We start from the raw sequence: 24951 nt of genomic DNA, 5'->3' as shown, positions 1-24951 counted from the left end.
TCATCCACATCATAACAATGCATGTAAAGAATCCTAAAATCCATAGGTGCCGTTGCACACTCGGCCGCAACTACCTCGCTGCCAGGTGTAACCAGGTAATATTTTGATCTATTTATACGTTCATGACGTACGCGGATGTTTGTGATATCAATTTATTACTAATTTTTTTCTAATATGATGATATACGGCAGCCTGTGAAAAAATAGCCTCAAATTAGGTCTGCCATCTGTTAAAAACAGTAGTTGTATTACATAAAACTTACTAAATTATTCAAGTCTTACTCTACATCCTTAAACCGCTTATACTGGCCTCCTGGTTTCCGGGCTCCCTCTGTGAATTCGCCATACAGAACTATTTTGGCGAGTCTTGTGTCTTGCATCCTCAGAATGTGGCCGCTCCATCTGAGTTGGGCCCTCGTTACTTGAGTCTCAATTGTTGTACAACTCGCGCGTTGCAAGACTTCTGCATTCGAAACTTTGTGGAACCATCTGATGTGCATTATGTCTTAGATTACGTTGTTGCGTTTGTTCAAGCTGTTTAATATGTGGTCTGTAGGGCGTCCAGCTTTCGCTTCCGTAAAGAAGCGTTGGGAGGACCACTGTTTTGTAAACAACTGTCTAATCTTCAGATTGAGGTCGTGATTTTGAAACACTCTGTCTTTTAGCTTCCAGAATGCCCGTTATACCGAATTGATACGGTGTCTAGGTTAGCCCTAGTATTTATGAAAATTCCCAAGTATTTGGACTGCTCGACCTGTTCTAGAGTATCATTCTCACAGGCTGATATCTGTTTGAAGGCTTTCTTGCGGACTAACCAGGATTTTGGTTTTGTCGATATTGAGTCTAAGGCCTAAAGCTTCGTATATGTTTATAGGTGTCCAACATTATCTGTAGATCCTCTGAGTTGCTAGCGATAAATGCGCTGTCGTTTGCATATTGAAGTTCCGTGATAAACCTTGTACGGGTTTTTTCTCAGGGCGCTACAGGTTAAATCGGCCTCCATCAAATCTGAAGGTTATTCCAACACCTCTTACAGGCATACTCATGTCAGCAATGATCGAGACAGCTATGGCGAAAATATTGAACAGTAAACACGCTAACAGAAAGATTTCATAAAGAACATATTTCGAGTCCATCTTCAGCCAGTTTTTAAGAATGGGTGGACAATTTTTATATTCTCGAACCAATATAATGCTCGACTAGCGCAATTCAATTTGGTGAAAAAGTCCATTTTCTCGAAGTAGAGTTGTAATACATAAGTTACTAAATTTTCCTTATGACATCTTAAATGAATAAATAATGTAGAGTAACCCTTGAAGAACTTACGTCCAGTTTCATAATCAAATTTAAAGTCACTTTAAGCTTGAAGCTTCCTGTACTGCCATTTTTAGTAGGGTTAAAGGAGGCTTTAAAAATAAAGGGACTTTAGATTTGATTATGAAACCGGCCCTAAGTAACTAACTAATGTATCACAACTCGCGTTTTAACAGAGAGCAGACCTAAACCACTTTTGAGAGAATCACAATTCTTGTATCGTGCAATTTAGGCTGGAAAAATGTAGAAATTTGAGATAGTTTATTGAAAGTGCTAATGTTGTCAAAGAGCTATCCTTGTTACCCTATTTTATCCGATTTTTACGACGATTTTCGAAGGATTCGAACAAGATTGTGATGCTCATTGTGGAAAAATTTGTGAATAATTTAGACGAATTTTAGTGATGAGATTTTGAACTAATATTCAATATTTTAACAGTTGTGTCCTATGTCTTTTTCAGTCAGTTGGTACCTAAATAAGCCATTTCAGAAAGAATCCTAAGCTTCTATTTTCATTCCCACGTAAATTTCGAGCAGGTCAATATCCTAACTAAACGAAACCACACGGTTGAGTCAGTCATCACGAGATGATTCACACGAATGATCTAGAGTCGTATTGGGGTCTATTTCAGTAATCTTCTTTAATTTTTTTTCAACTTTGTCATTTTGAAAGTTTTGTATAGGTTATTTTTGGTGAAACTCTTTATTTTGACCACCTTGTGATAAAAAAGCCTCACCTTTAAATACACCCTGTATAGCATCGTGGTCTCATACATAGTCTACTAGACTTTCATTAGGAGCTGAATACAGGCTTTATTTCATTGATGATTTTCTTCGATCTTGAGAGTTTGGTGGAACAGTTTATTTTAACCAGTTCCACGTTGTGTCGATAGAAGGACTCCCTTTGAAACACCCTGAAATCATTCTCCCGCAGTATAAATTGATATTTATTTATTTACACTCAAAACGTTCTTTTTATACATATACTAACGTGGATTTGTCAGAAACTGCACCATAAATCACAAATAAAAGCAAAACATGTTATTATCAATTATTTTATTTTTTCAAATCAGAATTAACAGATAACGTATTGTGAAAACTGAAGCCATGCTTCATTTAAATCTGCAATGTAATAATTTATAATAATAAACAGTTATTGCAATAAAATGCAACATATTTTATTTAATGATATTCAGAAATTACAATAGGTGGAATGAAGAGAATCATGAAATATTCATGTCATTTTAACAATTCTTCAAATAAAATCCATCACCTAGTTCACTACAGGCACAGCTTTGTGTATGTATAATTTTTTTTACAATTTCTTCATTTATCACCTAATTAGCTGCTAAATATTTGTATCATTCGGATTCTCATAAAATTTATATAGGTTCATCGAAACAATGCAGAAAAATCTCAACGAATGCAGTATCTTGACATTGTTAAACATATTTACAAGTAACTAAATTTCACAAATAAATCTCATAATTAATCATTTAAAATTATTGCACAAGAAAGGGCAAGATGGGAGACTAGATAATAAAATATACCTTTAAAATAACAATAGTTATTGGGAATGCTTTCTTTGAAAATGAGGGAGGTACATATGAAATCCAATAAATCGCATTAGGTCAATCTTCAAACTCACACATACATATTCACCTTCTCGTGCGTCAGTAGATTCACGACTAACAGCCATCAAATGCGAAATATATTCACTTCTACATTGAAGATAATTTGTTAACAGAGTATTATTTTTTAGGCCAGTTATAAAATATTACAAGCCGCAAGGTATTATTCAAATGATGCAATGGTTTCAACAGAAATGTAATCATCATACTCAATCATATCAGAAACGAAAAAATTGAAAAAAATTGAAAAAACTTATTTTCACTCCTTGTATAACCGGAAGTGCTCAGGCCCAAAAAATATTTTAGCTAAGCAATGAATTTCGAACAATATCATAATCTCAATTTTCAGATTTCAAATCCATATGTCCAGTTCTCCAGAAACGTCTAATAGGCACTAGAACTTTGGGACATCCTGTAGATATTCAAATGGCTGTTGACAAACAGAAAAAGAGAAATTGCTTGCAGTCTGTATAAATTGCAAGAGTGAATTGCATTTTTTATAATTACGAAGAAATAGTGCTTCTCATTACATAATTGATATAATTTGTTAAATATGAGAACATATTCTAAATACTTCTTTCATCTTGTATTTAGAAATTTCCATAAGCATTCATTCCTTTACAATATTTGTCAATGATTTCGATAGAAGATATGAATTTAACTCTTTATTTTTTTAACTTAACGTTGAAGGTAAAAATTAATAATGTGTAATGTTAAATTTTGTTAATTACATTGTATGTAGTAGGCTTCATATCTTTTATCGAAGATATATTCAAGAAAGTTTACATTTTTATTGTTGAAGCGTACTATTTTCAATACTAATGTTCTCCAATTATGTAGAAAAAATTATAAAATCTGCATATTATCATCACATATATTGTTTGACATTATTCGGATGTCTTTTGAACGTATATACACTATATTATCGTCTCGATTCATAAATTAGTGAAAAATAATCTCAAACATAAATAAGAGGCTGTTACCATGAAGATATGCATACTAAGGATTCACAAAATCGAGTTTTCAGTTCTTTCAAATAGAAATTGTTTTCTATTTTGTGCTACGGAGTGGACATTGAAAACGAAAGAACGGCTCAGTAGTTCGGCAGAACCGAAAAATCGACGAAATTTTAGAATCAATGTACAAAATGATTAATTGATGAAATTAAGGTATATATAAAAAGTCTACTCCGGTATTGATTTTTTCAATTTAGAAAATGTTGAACGAAGATAATCCGAACGGGTGAAACCAATGAAAAATTTGAAATAAGTCTATTTTGATCGATTAACTGAATTTCGCAATTTCAATCAATATCTGATTATCACCCTCTATATACTACACTAAGGCTGACCGGCCACCGAATGCGAAGTTGAGCGAAGCTGAGTGTTTACAATGCTAATATAAGTGACAAGTGTTTTCCATGCTAATATGAGTGACGTAGCTTGTCATTTAGCATTGAAAACGCTCAGCTTCGCTGAAGTTCGCATTTGATACCCGGTCAGCCTAAAGCTCTCAGACAATGGGGAATTCTCCTCAAGAAGTTTCATTCATGATTTTTTCAAATGCACCAAGGAAAATATTCAATATCATTCTTCCAATATGAGGTTTTAAAATTTAAATCGCTTCGTTTCTAGTTTACCATTTGGCAACAGCGCCTACTAGAAAATAAAAACAATGTCTTGTTTATGAGATGACAGCTGTTGATTTACAGCCATCATAAGGCGCGTACTCACTGGCGAGCCTCAACAGCAACCGGCCATAAAAATACCATAAAATTTTACGACCTTCCTCGGTCGTCGCAGACTTCATATACAGCCATCTTTGTCTATCTCATCAAGATAGTGTATTTGTTGTCCTTTATTATCAAGGCATATTTCAGTCGATGTTGCCAACTTGTGCAATAGAAACGAAACGCTTTAAATTTTAAATACACATTTGTATTTTTCATCTTTAAAATAATTTTTTTGGGAAACAGTTGAAATGGTTATTTCATAAAAATAAATCATTTTCGTCAGAAGAAGTATTCCCTATTGTAACCTCTTGATATGATGACCTCACCATATGATTTCCGATTTTCGCATTATTTCCGGGATACCCTGTATAAAACTTTGTGCCACACCGTAAATAGTCCTTCTACTATCCGATGCTGTTTGATGTTTTCCCCATACGATTGCATTCCTGAGATGTGTATTCAGAGCAGACAGACTGGGTAAAATTCTCATAATTTCAATAAAAGAAGATATGCATGTAACACCTCAAAAAAGGCACAAAATTGACTTATTTCACTTCGAAAAATATGAATAGATGTTTTCTTCGTCGTACTTAACAAAAATGACATTTAACGTACCAATTTTCGAACGAAAAGCCGACTGTTTTTGAAGGCGTCTATTCTTCGTCCAAAGACACTTTTCGTCCGCTGTCGTCACTAAGATACAGCACGGTACGAGAGGTGATTTAGTCATTTTCTCGAATCCACGATTTAATAAGGACCCAAGTCATTTGCTGTTGTTAAATTGATCAAGTGAATTAAGAACCTGGATTGAATATTTTTAATTCATAATGATCACGAATGAATATAGTACTAGCGATATAGATATCAGTAACACTCCTCAAGAGCTGAGGGAATAGACAACTACGGCGATGTAGCCGAGGCCAGCCGACAGGCGAGTACTTTCATGAAGGTATACGAGGTCGGTAAAAAACAATTTTTCGTTTTTGGTACCGGTTCATGAACCTGTGGTGTCCCATGAAATTACATGCTCAGAAAAACATCTTCGCCTACCTATAATATCAATTAGGCAAGAAAAAAAGCTCGTTCTACGGACTATTATCATCGTGTATAAGGCAAGAATCATTAAGGAACTTCACTTTCAGTCCGAAACACCCAAGTCCTCTAGTTAAGCAGGTTCTTTTCTATAGGAGACTTGGGAACGTGTTACCAACCCAATATTTTGAGAATTTTCCACCGAGGAAAAATTCAAAACGAATATGTCACGAGTAAGATCGGTTGATCTAGATAATTGGGAGAAAGAGAATAAGAGAGCGAAGGAGGGTTGTCGTAAGATATTCCTGAATTTTTTCACATTAATTATTATCATTGCTACCCTATTTTATCCCATCTTTACGACAGGTAAGACTGTGCCGCATCTCCTTTATAAATAACAAGTAGGCCAGTAGTTCAATCGGTAGCTTTTTTGCGATAAGTCTCAATTTTGTTAAACTGACGTTAATCTGTTTTTTTTTTCAGAAAAGGTCGGTGAAATGTGACCGTAGGCATGTTTACATTTGCTCTCAATTTTCTGATACTTTTTTCTGTCGTTTCCTATAGGGCCGAGAGTGTAACCTTTGAATTATGCCCTCTCCTGGTCTAAGAATTGTTTTCGAATTAATCAAAAAAGTTGTAGAGCATAACATTTTTTACAAATTTTATCTGAAACAATCCTACGTTTGAACATTTTTGAGATATATGGCGATGAATGTACATAAGGCTGGGTTTTTACATTGATCTTGGAATTTCGCATGCGTGGCTAAGCTCCTCGCACTTATCGCCCTCTAAGTCGAAAACGATTAAGAGTAGGCAAAATTGCTTCAGACAAAAGTTTTATAGAATTTTATTATCTACAACTTTCATAATGGATACAGAAACGATTAGAGGTACAAGAAGGGAGATATTGCAAAAAATTCCCCATCGCAATTCAACCAAAAAAATTTCAAAAAGTGTGCAGCCAAAAATTTTGGTAAATAGGCCAATCGATAGCAAAAGCATCATCTAATATATAAAATTCTCGTGTCATAGTTTTCGTTACCATACTCCTCCGAAACGGCTTGACCGATTTTGATGAAATTTTTTGTGCTTATCCGGTATCTATGAGAATCGGATAACATCTATTTTTCATCCCCCTAAATGTTAGGGGTAGTCCACCCCTAAATTTTTTTTTGTATTTTTTAGACAAAATTTTTAATTTCTATTTTTTTATGATACAACATACAAAAATACATACAATCCTCAATTTTCACCCTTCTACGATCAACCCTTATTTTTTAATAGCCATTTTAGTAATTTAATCATTAGGAAATTATTTACAAGGCAAAACAACGTTTGCCGGGTCAGCTATCTATGAGAATCGGCCAACATCTATTTTTCATCCCCCTAAATGTTAGGGGTATTCCACCCCTAAATTTTTTTTTGTATTTTTTAGACAAAATTTTTAATTTCTATTTTTTTATGATACAACATACAAAAATACATACAATCCTCAATTTTCACCCTTCTACGATCAACCCTTATTTTTTAATAGCCATTTTAGTAATTTAATCATTAGGAAATCATTTATATGGCAAAACAACGTTTGCCGGGTCAGCTATCTATGAGAATCGGCCAACATCTATTTTTCATCCCCCTAAATGTTAGGGGTAGTCCACCCCTAATTTTTTTTTTTATTTTTTAGACAAAATTTTTAATTTCTATTTTTTTATGATACAACATGGAAATTATTTATACGGCAAAACAACGTTTGCCGGGTCAGCTAGTAGAATCTATATTATAAACGCCAGCTCACTCGCACTGATACTTTGAGTCTTATTGCTAAAAAACCTCGATTTTTGATCCACTTCACCCCGTTTGACGGTACTCGAGTAAAGCAATCGAACAATGAATTTCATCACATCAAAAAGCTTTTGAAATTACAAAAAACAGATGGCCACCTCCAGCTAGGATACTTATAGTTTAATAAGTCACTGTGACCTTAAGGTCTATTGTGCCCCCTGGCCCCCATCAGAGCTGTTTTCAGCGCCTTCCAGCTAGAATACAAGAGTCCAATCTTCTACTAGATTGCCGAACTTGAGGAATTCTTTATAAAACATGTAACCCCCTGTTACATCTTGAAAACGAACCATTACCGGACCTTTCCAACTCCAAATAACTCGGAGATTAATAACCTGAAACGTGTTTGAATCACCCTGTATACCGACGACAAATCTTTATCATTATTTGCTCACTCTGAGCACTCTCTTTCTATTACAGTTCTAATTTCTATTCAGAGTCCACTTTGAGAACGGTATGTCTTTAAACACAAGCAAGTAACTTGAGCTCAAGACATAACCAAGAACGAAACTAATTTCAAATCTGACATCTGACATATGTCAAGAAAAACGTTAGAAGTGAAATCAGGAGTGCCAACACTAACTCCTGCCAATTCGACACTCGGTTTGAAACAACTTACGCAAATTTAAAAATAACGGGAACCTCAACATTTAATGGCAGAAAATTATCAAAATTTTTAGGTTGGCAATTTGGAAGTCTCCCATTCGAATCTATAAGTATGCCGGATCGGCATAGGTAACGAGATCGATAATAATAAATATTGATCCCGATCGAATTCTTGCAGTCTTTTCAGAATTTGAAGATTATTATTGTGAGTACCTACATACTTATTCGAATGTATCTAACGAAATTATTACAATGTAAAATGAAAAAAAAAATAAGTTAATTGGTTAAAGCTATTCAGTGTTCTGGATGGAATCATCGCTGTGCGAAGCAGCAGCCTTTTGTCATTCATCTAATTCGTCCATTCGGCATCTGACCGCCATTTCTACCACTTCAAGGCTAGGATAATCCAGTTCTTTCACCAGGCATAAAACAGCAGACAAAATATTCGAATTCTGTAGAGCGAAAAAGTATTGATATTCATTCATATATTCACTAAATAATTTCGTTTTGAGCAATAGCATAAAAATCTTAGAATATACAACATTATTAATTAATGTTAACAATTATAAGATATTTTTTTATATTGGAACCGTTGAATGCATACTTATACTGTCAATTTATTGCAAATCTATAGTGAGAATTTGGTTCATTTCATTAAAGATATGCAATAACCAATGAAAATTGGCTAGTTAAGTGTATGCGTATAAATAGTCTATGAACTTCAATAAAATCCGTCAGTTGGCCTTGGAAATTTGACACATTTCAGTACGAAAAAGTGACGTTATGACGTTGTCAAGACGTTTTTGTGTTTTAAATCAGCGCTATGTTGTCCGCTCTCTGATACATTCAAGAATTATTGACAGCCCAGTAGGTCTTGAAAGTCCATACGCAGCTTCATATCTCTGATCACAAAAGATATTAAAAAATTTCGGTAGTTTCAATCACTGAACTGGAATATACAAGTTCTCTGGTAGATTCTTCGGTATCAGGCCTGTAGATGATATGACAATAGGGATGGTCTTGACATCTTTCAGCTTCCACTGTCTTCTGGTTTGTTCCTCGAGATCTCTGTACTTTGAAATTTTTTCAGTGTGCCTATCTAGAAGATTGTTATTATTTGGAATCGCCACATCGATGAATAGTGCTCTGTCCTCATCCTTATTGAGCAATATGAGGTCTGGTCTATTGTGAGTTATTTTCCGGTCTGTGAGAACCGTGCGATCCCAGTATAGCTTGTGACTTTCATTTTCCAATACAGCATCCGGATGGTAATTGTAATAAGGAACCTTTTTCGAACTTAGAAGTTGGTGTTTTAGTGCCAATTCTTGGTGAAGAATCTTGGCAACGGCATCATGTCTATTTTTGTACTCCGTGCCCGCGAACTTCTGACATCCCCCGGTGATGTGCTGGATAGTTTCATGTGTCGCACAGCCATAACGACAGCTATCATCCATAACTGAGGCATCCTTGGTGATATATTTCATGTAGTTCCTTGTTGGAATCACCTGATCCTGGATGGCGAGCCTGAAGCCCTCTGTCTCAGGAAACAACATTCCGGAAGTCAACCAGTAGTTCGACGCAGATATGTCGACGTAATCATGATGGACCTCGTTCTGGTGCCTTCCATGCAAAGGTTTACCAATTAGTTTCAGCATTTTGCTTTCTGCAGATTGTTCGACAGTTTCCAAGTGGTCCTGTTGTAGCTTCAACGGAATATAACATCAGTAACAAACTACTCGATGGAGTTCTGACGAAGCAGCCTTGTTCAGGAAATATTTTCGAAGTTCTTCAATTTCCTGGGTCATACGGTTGGACAAATCAACAATTTCTCTACCCCCAAGATGTCGTGGCAGCTCGGTCCGTTCTATTGAGCTTCTGGAGTGATGTTTATTGTGTTAAGTCAGCATCGTCCTTATTTTTCTCTGTAAGGCTGCTAATCGGTGGTGGTCCAAGAGATGATACCGAATGAGTAGTTCAGCGCGAAGCAAGCGTAGGTATTAATAGCTTTTATCAGATTCTTGCTGTTAAGGCCAGTTCTCTTTATCCTTCTCAATCTTCGGGTGAACTCCTCCGTTAGTTGTTTCTTCATCTGGCTCTGATTGATTTTTCTTGCCTGTTTTATTCCCAGATACTTGTATGTGTCTCCTTCCTTTAATGCTTCAATTTCTGCACCTTCCTTGAGTTAGAACGTACCATCTTCTATTTTCCCTCTCGTTATGTTCAGCGGTTATTATTATTATTATTATGTGTTTCTCACAATATAAGTATACTTCAGAAAATGAATTAATTCGAAAATATATGGTGAAGGTAATAATAAGCGTTTATATAAACTGATTCAAGAGATTTCTCATGAGAAGTACAAGAGATAAGTATTGAGTATATTTTTGCTTTTAAAGAAAATTTAATTATTGTCGCATCTTAAATTTGAAAGTCTCACCCTGTATAAACGTTAATTAGGTTCATTAATTCTCTCGAATTCATTCATTTTCCGGAGTACATTCACATTGAGAGAAATACATAATAACCAATACCTTTACGTAGAATGGACAACATAGCGCTGATTTAAACCAAAAAACATGCGTAATTACCTCACATGATCGTTCTATACACTGTAGAATGTGTCAACTGACTGCTTATAATATTATTATGGTAAGTGAATGGACTATTTTATAGGGCTAGTCTTTGACTCGTACAAACTTTGAACAGTAGATTCTTGAGGTCAAAAGAAACTTTAATCCTTTACCGTTTTTTCGGGAAAGGCTAGGTATGAAAGATACAGGGTGTTGAAAAACAACCTATCCCACAAACGGTTCAATCGAATTAAATGAATTTCTGAATATAGTTTTTCGTTCATTTGATGAATCTTTTTCAAACACAAGATATCATCCACGTCCTCCAGTTTTCTCATTATGACCATTACTAGCCATAAAATTACCAAGAATCCAAAGAACCCAACTCTTGAAACTAAGTTGGACGTTATCTAATAAATATTTGAACGTTTTGTAAACTAAAAATATTCCTTATATTTTCTCGTATAACGCGCCGTTTTAGAGTAATTTGATGTTCAAAAATAAAAAAAGTATCTGTGAAATTTGAAAAATTGGGTACTTTGGCTGAATACAACTCTGTTTAAGAGATCCACAGATGTGTAGTGTGACAGACTTATCTGGTTATTCTGAAGGTAATTTTGTTTTTCCAAGGGTCGCACAACTCATTATAAAATACTCAAAATAGCTATATCTTTTTATCTAGGTCGAATCGGCAAAAATGGGGAAGGAAAAAAATTGTTTTTTTTTTACCTCAAGAGTCCACTTCGTACGAGTTAAAGACTCATCCTGTACATGTATCAACGCAACATTATCGATCGATGTGTAACGTCGTGTAGAAGAAAACTAATAACTTCAGAAAGAAAAGGCAAATTATCCCTCTCATCTTTGTTGATAATCATGAAGGGGTTAAAATAAAGAGTATTTTTACAGATAATTCGTTTAAATCTTCACTTACCCTTGTGACGGGGCGTCTATTGAAAGGGGGTCTATGCGTGGAAGCTGAGCACACGTACCTTTCCCGCCTTTCATTACCTTCGGAATTCGAGTCAGCTTGTCTATAAGTGTTTGCGTTGCCGTATCTATCTCCATTGCTATACTCCTGAAAAAACCAACATGAAAACTGCAAATTCGACTAATCGGTTTAAAGTCCCATTTTCAAACTACAATTACCATTTTTTTCACACAACACTCCAATTTAAAACTTAAAACCATTATTACGAAACTAATTGAGGCCCAGTTGCAGAAACGTCCATTAAGATTCAAAGCCACTTTAAAATTTGAAACTATTATTTTTGAAGAGAATAATGGAGCATTAACACATTCACATTTCTCATTTTGCAGAAAAAGTATATCTCACAAACTATATCCTAGAAAAGCTCTCAAGAATGTCATGCAATAAAATACTGGTTGTTATAATTTGTCATATGAAAAAAAAATACCGACGAAAACATCGACTTCCAAGTCACTGCGTGTCAAAAGATTGAGGAATCGGCAGGAAAAAGATGGTTAGGCTATGTTGAATGTTTCTGCAGTTTTTTAATTTTTTTATGGGTCCATACACGACGCTATTTCGACACATAAATTAGTGTTACTCAAAAACTAAGGCAGATAAGTGATAAGTCTATGAACTTGGTTTCCTAATCTGACACTTTGAAGATGATAAAAATGCATTTTTTTCGTATATCTCCCTGCCTGTACCTCTAATCGTTTTTGTATTCATTAGGAAAGTTGTAGATGATAAAATTCTATACAACTTTCGTCTGAAGCAATTTTGCCTACTCTTAACCGTTTTCGAGTTAGAGGGCGATAAGGGCGAGGAGCTTAGCCACTCATGCGAAAGGCCAAGGTCAATGTGGAAACCCAGTCTAATGTACATTAATCGCCATATATCTCAAAAACATTGCTTCGGACAAAATTTGTAGAAAATGTTATGTTCTACAACTTTTATAATGAACGGGTAAAAGATGTGAAGCCCAGGGGAATAGATAATTCAAAAAAAACTGATTTTTGTGACCTTTATGACCAATTTTTATTGTTCGGCTCGCTGAAACTGTCAGATTATATTTTTTCCGTAATTCTTGAATCATTTGCTTCAAAATAAAAAAAACGCCACCGCGCTCGAGAATGTACACGTAACGTTTTTTTTGCAAGTATGGCGCCCTCCAACACATTTTAGTCACGCTTAAATTGTCAGATTAAGGGAATATATACTTTTCGACATGTAATTAACCACATATGTAAATCTTCATCTGACACGCTCGAGTATGTAAAATAATAGTTTTTTTTTTAGTATTCTATTTGGTATTTTTGGTAGAGGTACTATACAGGGTCCAAGGTATCTCCCCTTGTATTAATCTGACACGCTCGAGTAAATCCCGAATTTCCCTCTTCGGCTCCCCAACTAAAAGAAAAAAAGTAAGGGACCATGTAAGGACACCTCGTTCACCCTGTAACTATTTTTTCTTCCTATAAATTCTAATTTGTGACCTTACCTTTATACAATTTGCAGACTGACTTGTTAGTAACCTCGGTTCCCTATGGCAATTATCTGTAGGCGAAGAAGTTTCCTCAAATGAGTTACTAGCAGGGGGAGATTTCTGCGAATAGGATTATGTTACCACAAGATGAAATGAACTGGGGATTGAAAAGAATGTTAAAAAAAAAGCGATTTTAAGGATAAAGAAGGAACACTTATTTTCATCGATGTGAAGTGGCGATTAGGAGGAAGTTATAGAATCAGGAGTTTACTCACATTGTAATATTGCTGTTTGGGGGATTCTCTTTCATAACTATTCTTGGTTCTTGACGGAGGTGCTTCTGGGGAGTAGGTTCGTATATGCTGCCTTGGAGGACTCATCTGAAAACCAATATTTTTCATCTTCGACAAACATTTGCAACATTTTCATCAGAAATGCTAATAAGTTTCCAGAGTTGAAAAAGAGATATGCCTCACGAGAAAGTGGGGAATAGAAAATGGTTTAAGAAAAATATAGTGAAAGTGGACACCCCAACAACTTGTTGGGCATGCCATGTCAGGAAACTGTTATGCAAATAATGTCTGCTGGTCGTGTCCATGCAGATTATCGTGAATAAAAACGAAAAACGACAACACACAGAAGAAAACAAATCAACATGAATATAATAAAATAGACAATTGCAGAGTCACGATCCGCACTGAGACACACCTACCAAAGACAAATTATGCTTTCAAAAAATAGATGGTACAAGAAGAGACAGCTAACAGTGATACATTGAAAAACTTATTGTCTTGTAGCGCGTTCGACATCACTCCAACCTTCGAATGAAATTTGTCAACTGAAAGAGACAGAATTCAAATGAACATACACAGTGCCACCACATGTCCCACTATCGGATAACAGACCGAACCTCTCATCGTTTTCTGGTTTTGAAAATTTCCAAAACTTTCTCATATATGGAACTCAAATTCTGACTGTCCACTCTATTCTTAACTGTCTCGTTCAGTCTTATAAATATCATTTCACTAATATTGTGCTTCAACCAGTTGTCCTCAAAATCCAAAATATTGACACTGTCGAAATCAAACTGATGCTGCTCCTGAAAATGATGATTGGCTAAAGCAGTTTTTGAGTCTTTATTTCTATCAACCTCGTTGCAATCAGGAGCAGCATCAGTTTGATTTCGACAGTGTCAGTATTTTGGATTTTGAAGACAACTGGTTGAAGCGCAATATTAGCGAAATGATATTCATAAAGGCTGAACGAGACAGTTGATAATAGAGTGGACACTCAGAATTTGAGTTCCATATGTGAGAACGTTTTGGAAATTTTCAAAACCAGAAAACGATAAGGGGTTCGGTCTGCTATGTGATAGTGGGACATATGTATGTATGTTCATTTGAATTCTGTCTCTTTCAGTTGACAAATTTCATTCGACGGTTGAAGTGATGTCGAACTAGCTACAAGACAATAAGTTTTTCAATGTATCACTGTTTGCTGTCTCTTCTTGTGTCTCAGTGCGGATCGTGACTCTGCAATTGTCTATTTCATTATATTCATGTTGATTTGTTTTCTTCTGTGTGTGTTGTCGTTTTTCGTTTTTATTCACGATAATCTGTATTTTTTAGCTGTGAAGAAGCGACAATATATGTTGCGAAACGTTGGTATTAGCTAAGATTTGCTGATTTTTTTTCACCTTCCTAATTGCCATTAACGTACACTTACATTATGTTGAAAGAAAGTGAGCTTTTAAGTTTTGATTCTGGAGTCAACATTAATATATTCAAGGGATGATTCTAGAGGTCAAAATATGAAGAAAACTTCATATGAACTTAGCTCCTAAAATGCATCCCACGAAGGCTAGAGCCTCTCCAACAGGACCAATAAACAATCCATTTAACCCTTTCACTACTGATGTCCATAATTATGGACATCAATTTCAGACAACTAAAGCATCAGCAGAAAAAAAAAACAGTTTTCTGTGAATAATACACAACATGCATCTACTCTCCTTCTTCTCATTAGCAATGACTCTCCATGTCTAGTGATTATTTGAACCGGAGTCGTTGTGGCACTATTAGCCTTTCGGCAACTGCGACCATGTGGATCTTTTGTTCTCTTCTCTACTCATCATAGAAATCCAAGGAGTTTGTCAATGGTGTTGATAAAACTGACAACATCCTTAGGGGCATTGGCCGTCAACTCGTGAGTATCCAGGACCGGTTTCCCCTTATGAATGGTTCTTAGGTCCGCCAGCTCTGGACACTTGCATACCATGTGTTCAGCTGTTTCTGCTTCTGATCCACAGAGCCTACAAATCTCATCTGCTGACTTACTCATACGGTGCAAATGATATTTGTACCGACAGTGCCCTGTCAGCAGTCCCACCATCACCCGAAGCTCAGCTCGTGACAGCTTTAGCAGTTTTCTGGTGTAGGTCGGTGAAATCATCACGAATTTCTTCGACTGAGTAAGTCCAGGAGTGTTTCTCCAGAGGGTTCATGTCAAGAGGTTACAATAGGGAATACTCCTTCTGACGAAAATGATATTTTTTATGAAATAACCGTTTCCCAAAAAAAATTATTTTAAAGGTGAAAAATTAAAATGGGTATTTAAAATTTAAAGCGTTTCGTTTCTATTGCACAAGTTGGCAACATCGACTGAAATATGCCTTGATAATAAAGGACAACAAATACACTATCTTGATGAGATAGACAAACATGGTTGTCTATGAAGTCTGCGACGAACGAGGAAGGTCGTGAAATTTTATGGGATTCTTATGGCCGGGGCTGTTGAGGCTCGTCAGTAAGTATGCGACTCATGTTGGCAGTAAATCGAAAACTGTTATTTTATAAACAAGACATTGTTCTTTATATTTTCTAGTAGGCGCTGTTGCCAAATAGTAAACTAGAAATGAAGCGATTTAAATTTTAAAACCTTCTTATTTGAAGAATGATTTTGAATAGTTTCCGCGGTGCATTTGAAAAATTCATGAATGAAACTCATAATTATTCATTTTAAACATGAATATGCTGTGATAACCCAAATTGAGCAGAACTCCCCATTATGGAAATATTTTTTCTCTTTTTCATGAAAAATATTTTTTTGAAAGCATTAAGGTATGGCAGTGAAAGAGTGCCAAAAAAAATCTAGGCGGAAACTCAGTTGACTAGTGTAGGATACGCTGTATCCTAAATTGCTTGATTCTGGCTGTTTCTGGTACTTCTAGACTAGATAGGGAAAAACGTTGAAAGGAGTCCCGGGCACGATTTTCGTGAAAAGTCCATTAGTGGAAACTGTTTCACGTTATCTTCATTTGTCTTGAAGATATAACCAAATTTTGATATTTTGTCGATTTAGAAAATGTGCCATAACTCCTTCATTTACGAAAATACATAGAAACGATAAAAATATACGACACTTTATTCAGCTTTTCTGTGTCTTGTACTAAGAATGAAAAAAAAACGACTTCGTTATTTTATATACGAATTCTTCTTTTGATTTCTTCTTTTGATCTCATATCACACAAAAAAAAATTTGCTCTTCGAAAATATATATATGTCGATATAAAACTAAGATCTTCAAGACAAAATCAGAATAAAAGTGAAATAATCACTAACTGCCGTGTCTCCCATACATTATTTTATGAATGGAGTGGACATAGAATACTTGAATACATTAAAATAGTGAAGATGAACGAGATTAATTTTTCGCTCTAGAATCTAGATTATCTCCAAAAAGAAGGATTGCCAGCCATATAGGCAACTTTCATATCAGAACGATATGGAATCACAAAAAATAGATCACTGTTCGAATTGCCTGGACAGCAAGATCACCAGACCTCAATCGTTTGGAGTTTTTCGTATAGGAATGTATGTTGAAAATTAAATTTTCAAGACATTTCCAGTCATGAATAGGGCTGGTTTAGAGCAGAGTGCCAGGAACGCTATCAGAGACATTTCCCCAGTTATGCTGTTGAATTCAGTGAATTCTGTTAGAAAAAGATGTCGAATTGGTTTACAGAAAAAGGGTACTGAATTTGAGAACTGATTATGAAATTCGGCTCAATATTTATTGAAATTGAGTAAAACATGAATCACAGGGAAACTGTTTCTGATAGAGATATGTGGTCTATAGTTTTAGTACAATTTTGTAGTGAACTTACAACGTGTAGTTAATTCATTCCTACTTACTTGTCTAGGTGGTGAGAATTCTCGACTTCCTCCAGAGTTTTCGTCCCTTGTATAGCATTCTCCACTTTCATAAACTTCATAGTCAATCTGCATAAAAATAAATTTATTAGTTGTTCACCATGACGTTACGAGTATTATGAAAATTGAAAAGAAAGTATGAAATTCAATGGATATTACACAGGGTGAGTCTTTGACTCGTAAAAATATTTTAACAGTAGATTTTTGACCATTTTTTCCGAATCGGCTCAATTTAAAGGATATAGACTGTTGAAAAACCATATAAAATGTCATTTTTTAGTTCTATCTCACAAACGGTTTTATCAAATGAAATGAATTTCGGAATATAGTTTTTTATTTATTAGATTAATCTTTTTCGAACAAAAGATATCACCCACGTCTTCCAGTTTTCTCATTATGACCATTACGCACCATAAAAATACCATTGAAACTAAGTTGGACGCTATGTAATGGATATTTGAGCATTTTGTAAAATAAAAGTATTCTTTTTATTTTCTGGTATAATGCGCCGTTTTCGGATAATTTGATGTTCAAAAATCAAGAAGTATATGTGAAATATGAAAAATTGGGTAATTTGGCTGAATAAAACTCTGTGTAAAAGATCCACAGATGTGTAGTGTCACAGATTCAGCTAGTTATTCCGAAGGTAATTTTGTTTGACCGGGCTCATTATGAAAACTTAAAATGGCCATATGTCTTTATTAGGGACGAATTGTTTGGGAAAATGGTGTTTCTTTTGACCTCAAGAATGTACTGTTAAAATATTTGTATGAGTCAAAGACTCACCCTGTATTGGTGATTACTTCATTCATAATTGGATTCACCTATAGAATTCCACGATAGCATTCACATGATAGGCGATATCCTCTGCTATTCGTGAAACAAAGCGATATGAGCTATTTTCAACCATGTAATCACACTCAAGTTTACATAGTGCTGACACTTCGAATTAGCAATTATTATACTATTCATTCATAGACGATTCATACTGTGAAAATGTAAATATAAATAATATTTATTCATACTTATTTTTACTCTTATCTGCATATATGCATGATTTTGAAATCCTCAAAACTTCATCAGTCGTGAATAAATAGGAAAAGTTGCAATTGGGAATCATTAATTGAATGAATTTTGATAATTTCATGCAAAAATTACATATTCCGAATGCCCAGAACTGAACTAAATCGAAAACAAATCGACGAGGATCCGACAATCAAATGCTTGATTCCACGATCAAGCTTTGTGAAAGTGTATATTTATCTAGAAAAATTTGTATTTCGACACCTCGATTACTCTACATCTGTAAGGTACTTAAAAAAGAAATTCGTCGTCGAATAGCCATTCGAAGACGTTTCTAGTTTCATTTTAAACAGGGTGTATTGAAAGATGAGACTTTTTTAACAAGAGAACTGATCAAAATAAAGCGTTTCACCAAAAATCATCCGTACAAAACTTTCAAAATGACAAAATTGAAAAAAAAATTAAAAATGATTACTGAAATAGATCCCAATACGACCCTAGATCATTTTTTATCTGAATGATCGCAAAGCATTGGGAAAAAACGTGTCTCCTGATTCGACCATGTGGTTTCGTTTAGGACTTAGGATAATAATAATATTTATTTGCATGATCAAAAATACAATTTTGAAGAGAAAACAAGTCAAAAGCAAGAGAAAAAAAAACAGAGATGTTCACACAAGAAAACTATGACTCAAATATTCACTCATACAATATGGTTCCAAATCAACAAGTAGTTTTTGAACAACTTTTTTGAACTTTTTTATATCTGCTATAATTTGATATTTTTTGGGCAACTTGTTGTACAAAACAAGGCTCATGTATTCTACGTTTCTTTGTGTTAGCGTGAGAGAGCACTTCGGAACATGGAATGAGTGTATGCGCCTGGTCATATTTAGATTCAAATATTTTTCAAAATAATAGAAGTTATTCTTCACGAATACTAGAGTTCGATATATATACAGTACAGTTACTGTTAGGATGCCTTCTCTTTTGAATATTCCTCGGCAGGATGTTCTGGAGGATAAACGCAGCATAGTTCTTAAAGCCCTTTTTTGAATCACGAATATTCTAGAAACATCAGAACTGTTTCCCCACACGATGATACCATAGCCCATGATTGACTGGAAATTAGAGAAGTATACAGTTTTAAGCAACTCAAAGTCAGTCTGCTGTTTTAACATTCGAAGAGTGTAAAGAACTGAAATTTAGTCTTCGTTGGAGTGCATCAATATGATTGTGCCAGTTGAGATTTTCGTCTAATATAATACCGAGAAAATTGGTACTCTGGTTAACTCTAATATTATGCCCCAGAAGATATACCGGTGTGAACTTAGCAGCCACTTTCCAGCAGCCACTTCAGATCTAGCGGCCGTTTGACCAGTGGCGTCGGGTACTTTTTTTTTCGCGTACTGTGCTTACTGAAATCAGTATTAGGTCTCGGAAATGAATGAATTCTTTCAAACCCAGAGTGTTTATTCATTAGAAGATGATAAATACTATTTGAAAGATTTTTTATTCCAAGAATGTTGAAGTGTCAGTACCAGCCATAAAATGGATATTCGAAATATATCGAAAATAGGTCTAAAAAATGAATAAAGGGTTTGAAATTCGGTGTATGTATTTATAAACCCTCAAGGAAACATATTCCGAGAGCTTTTTCATTTGCAGGACTTGGAATGGTAAATTTTAACCCTATTTCTAATAATAAAAAAAACATCGAAAATACGTCTCAAAAATGAATAAAGGGTTTGAAATTCGGTGTATGTATTTATAAACCCTCAAGGAACCACATTCCAAGAGCTTTTTCATTTGCAGGACTTGGAAGGGTGAATTTCACCCCTATTTCTAATAATAAAAAAAACATCGAAAATACGTCTCAAAAATGAATAAAGGGTTTGAAATTCGGTGTATGTATTTATAAACCCTCAAGGAACTATATTCCAAGAGCTTTTTCATTTGCAGGACTTGGAAGGGTGAATTTCACCCCTATTTCTAATTATAAAAAAAACATCGAAAATCCGTCTCAAAAATGAATAAAGGGTTTGAAATTCGGTGTATGTATTTATAAACCCTCAAGGAACCATATTTCAAGAGCTTTTTTATTTGCAGGACTTGAAAGGGTGAATTTCACCCCCTCTCCTCAGAGTCCACAAAATAATTCGAAAATAGGTCTAAAAAATGAATAAAGGGTTTGAAATTCGGTATATGTATTTATGAACCCTCAAGGAACGATATTCCAAGAGCTTTTTTATTTGCAGGACTTGGAAGGGTGAATTTTACCCCCTCCTCTGGAAGTCCACAGAATAAATCGAAAAAAGGTCTAGAAAATGAATAAAGGGTTTGAAATTCGGTGTATGTATTTAAAAACCCTCAAGGAGCGATATTCCAAGAGCTTTTTCATTTGCAGGACTTGAAAGGGTGAATTTCACCCCCTCTCCTCAGAGTCCACAAAATAATTCGAAAATAGGTCTTTAAAATGAATAAAGGGTTTGAAATTCAGTGTATGTATTTATAAACCCTCAACGAACGATATTCCAAGAGCTTTTTTATTTGCAGGACTTGGAAGGGTGAATTTCACCCCCTCTCCACAGAGTCCACAAAATAATTCTAAAATAGGTCTTAGAAATGAATAAAGGGTTTGAAATTCGGTGTATGTATTTATAAACCCTCAAGGAACTATATTCCAAGAGCTTTTTCATTTGCAGGACTTGGAAGGGTGAATTTCACCCCCATTTCTAATTATAAAAAAAACATCGAAAATCCGTCTCAAAAATGAATACAGGGTTTGAAATTCGGTGTATGTATTTATGAACCCTCAAGGAACCATATTCCAAGAGCTTTTTCATTTGCAGGACTTGGAAGGGTGAATTTCACCCCCTCTTCACAGAGTCCACAAAATAATTCGAGAATAGGTCTTAAAAATGAATAAAGGGTTTGAAATTCGGTGTATGTATTTATGAACCCTCAAGGAACGATATTCCAAGAGCTTTTTCATTTGCAGGACTTGAAAGGGTGAATTTCACCCCCTCTCCTCAGAGTCCACAAAATAATTCGAAAATAGGTCTTTAAAATGAATAAAGGGTTTGAAATTCAGTGTATGTATTTATAAACCCTCAACGAACGATATTCCAAGAGCTTTTTCATTTGCAGGACTTGAAAGGGTGAATTTCACCCCCTCTCCACAGAGTCCACAAAATAATTCGAAAATAGGTCTTTAAAATGAATAAAGGGTTTGAAATTCGGTGTATGTATTTATGAACCCTCAAGGAACCATGATACAAGAGCTTTTTCATTTGCAGGACTTGGAAGGGTGAATTTCACCCCCTCTCCTCAGAGTCCACAAAATAATTCGAAAATAGGTCTTAAAAATGAATAAAGGGTTTGAAATTCGGTGTATGTATTTATAAACCCTCAAGGAACTATATTCCAAGAGCTTTTTCATTTGCAGGACTTGGAAGGGTGAGTTTCACCCCTATTTCTAATAATAAAAAAAACATCGAAAATACGTCTCAAAAAGTCCTGCAAATGAAAAAGCTCTTGTAACATGGTTCCTTGAGGGTTTATAAATACATACACCGAATTTCAAACCCTTTATTCATTTTCTAGACCTATTTTCGATTTATTCTGTGGACTTCCAGAGGAGGGGGTGAAATTCAGGGTGAATTCACCCCCTCAAGTCCTGCAAATGAAAAATCTCTTGGAATATCGTTCCTTGAGGGTTCGTAAATACATACACCGAATTTCAAACCCTTTATTCATTTTTAAGACCTATTTTCGAATTATTTTGTGGACTCTGAGGAGAGGGGGTGAAATTCACCCTTTCAAGTCCTGCAAATGAAGAATCTCTTGGAATATCGTTTCTTGAGGGTTCATAAATACATACACCGAATTTCAAACCCTTTATTCATTTTTTAGACCTATTTTCGAATTATTTTGTGGACTCTGAGGAGAGGGGGTGAAATTTACCCTTCCAAGTCCTGCAAATGAAGAAGCTCTTGTAACATGGTTCCTTGAGGGTTTATAAATACATACACCGAATTTCAAACCCTTTATTCATTTTCTAGACCTATTTTCGATTTATTCTGCGGACTTCCAGAGGAGGGGGTGAAATTCAGGGTGAATTCACCCCCTCAAGTCCTGCAAATGAAAAATCTCTTGGAATATCGTTCCTTGAGGGTTCGTAAATACATACACCGAATTTCAAACCCTTTATTCATTTTTAAGACCTATTTTCGAATTATTTTGTGGACTCTGAGGAGAGGGGGTGAAATTCACCCTTTCAAGTCCTGCAAATGAAGAATCTCTTGGAATATCGTTTCTTGAGGGTTCATAAATACATACACCGAATTTCAAACCCTTTATTCATTTTTAAGACCTATTTTCGAATTATTTTGTGGACTCTGAGGAGAGGGGGTGAAATTTACCCTTCCAAGTCCTGCAAATGAAAAAGCTCTTGTAACATGGTTCCTTGAGGGTTCGTAAATACAAACACCGAATTTCAAACCCTTTATTCATTTTTGAGACGTATATTCGATGTTTTTTTTTATTATTAGAAATAGGGGTGAAATTCACCCTTCCAAATCCTGCAAATGAAAAAGCTCTTGGAATATCGTTCCTTGAGGGTTTATAAATACATACACTGAATTTCAAACCTTTTATTCATTTTTAAGACCTATTTTCGAATTATTTTGTGGACTCTGAGGAGAGGGGGTGAAATTCACCCTTTCAAGTCCTGCAAATAAAAAAGCTCTTGGAATATGGTTCCTTGAGGGTTTATAAATATCTACACCGAATTTCAAACCCTTTATTCATTTTTTAGACCTATTTCCGATTATATTTCGAATATCTATTTTATGGCTGGTACTGACACTTCAATATTCTTGGAATAAAAAATTATTCAAATAGTATTTATCATTTTCTAATGAATAAACACTCTGGGTTTGAAAGAATTCATTCATTTCCGAGACCTAATACTGATTTCAGTAAGCACAGTACTCGAAAAAAAAAGTACCCGACGCCACTGGTCAAACGGCCGCTAGATCTGAAGTGGCTGCTGGAAAGTGGCTGCTAAGTTCACACCGGTAGAAGATATTGACACGTTCGATATTTACGTTGTAATGAAAATGGAAACTTAGGATTGCCGAATTGTTGTCGTTATTTTTTAGTAACTTATACGATTTTATGAAATGGCTCATTAGCCATGTATATATCATTTATGGATGATTTCCATTCCGTATCAATTTCTGATTCATTTAGACCGGCTCAAAATTTATTCCAGTTTATATTTTTCTTCTATTTTATTTTTGACTTTACGTGCTTTCAAGAATAATCGGTAAATTTTTTTCGTATTGATTTCCCTCTGTTTTTTAGATGTTTTTTATTACTTTTTATTGCTTCCCTAATTTTTTCCGAAAATCCTACCACCTGAGTATATGAGTTTTGTCTTTTCGAAAATTTCCTGGAGTAATTGGTGGGCAAATTTCGGTGTTTTAGCACTACAGTTTTTAAACCAGAGGAAATACACAAAATCTGATACCCCATTCTCGTTCTCTTTTTCTGAGAAACTAACAATAGTAGTAGTCATTTTTGGCCACTTTCTTTTGTTTTCGAGTTATAAGCAAAAATTGGAAAAGTGGCGATATCGAAATTAATTTATATCTCCGCTAATACTGATGATAGAGCTCTGAAATTGAAACATTATACAGGCACTTTTTTACGTAGAATACAGTGGCGTGCTTGCCTTTTTAGCAGGATTTTTAATTATGAAGCTATGACCCAAAGTTATGTTTTTTTAAATGGGAACACTACTTTTCTGTGAAATTTTTCGAAAGCTTAATTTTTACTGATTTCAAAAATATATAACATCATATGGTTTGTATCAATATAAATAATAGAAAATGCTCAAAAACCTTTTTTCTCAATATTTCTATGGTTTCAACTTTTGATGGGCATAGAAAAATATAGCATCGTATGATTACCACTGTCTCCTTCTATAAGTCCTTTCATTATTATGCAAATTTATGAAATATATCTTGATTCAAATTTTGTGAATATTGGTAACTTTTTACCAATATTCATAGAAAGAATGACATTGCTGGAAGGAGACTGCTTTTGATATAGGAAACTCTATTTTTCTGTGCTCGTCAAAAGTTGAAACCATAGAAATATTGAGAAAAAAGGTTTTTGACCATTTTCTATTATTTATATTAAAACAAACCATATGATGTTATATATTTTTGAAATCAGTAAAAATTAAGCATTTAAAAAATTGCACAGAAATCTAATGTTGCCATTTAAAAAAACATAACTTTGGGTCAAAGCTTCTTAATTAAAAATCCTGCTAAAAAGGCGAGCACGCCACTGGATTCTACGTCAAAAAGTGCCTGTATAATGTTTCAGTTACAGAGCTCTATCATCAGTATTAGCGGAGATTATTATTTCGATATCGCCATTTTTCCAATTTTTGCTTATAACTCGAAAACAAAAGAAAGTAGCCAAAAATCACTACTACTATTGTGAGTTTCTCGGAAAAAGAGAAC

General features: G+C 34.8%; 1 protein-coding gene across 2 annotated transcripts in view; it reads right to left on the bottom strand.

Annotated features, from left to right (window-relative positions):
* Positions 1-8332: 8332 nt before the first annotated feature.
* LOC123307401 (dynein axonemal assembly factor 11) overlaps positions 8333-24951 on the bottom strand; it is a 35404-nt gene continuing 18785 nt past the window's right edge. Inside the window, exons 5-9 of one of the 2 annotated variants that reach the window (XM_044889688.1) lie at positions 17372-17458; positions 13454-13558; positions 13194-13298; positions 11657-11800; positions 8333-8604 (exon numbers count right to left, since the gene is read on the bottom strand). In XM_044889688.1, coding sequence (XP_044745623.1) covers positions 8494-8604; positions 11657-11800; positions 13194-13298; positions 13454-13558; positions 17372-17458 — 552 coding nt within the window. In that variant the 3' untranslated portion in view covers positions 8333-8493. The remainder of the gene's footprint in view (positions 8605-11656; positions 11801-13193; positions 13299-13453; positions 13559-17371; positions 17459-24951) is intronic. The other variant, XM_044889689.1, reaches the window with a different exon arrangement.

This window comes from Coccinella septempunctata, chromosome 2 (assembly GCF_907165205.1).
Source record: "Coccinella septempunctata chromosome 2, icCocSept1.1, whole genome shotgun sequence".
In the NCBI taxonomy this organism is placed as follows: Eukaryota; Metazoa; Arthropoda; class Insecta; order Coleoptera; family Coccinellidae; genus Coccinella; species Coccinella septempunctata.
This window is presented reverse-complemented; position numbering and strand designations above follow the sequence as displayed.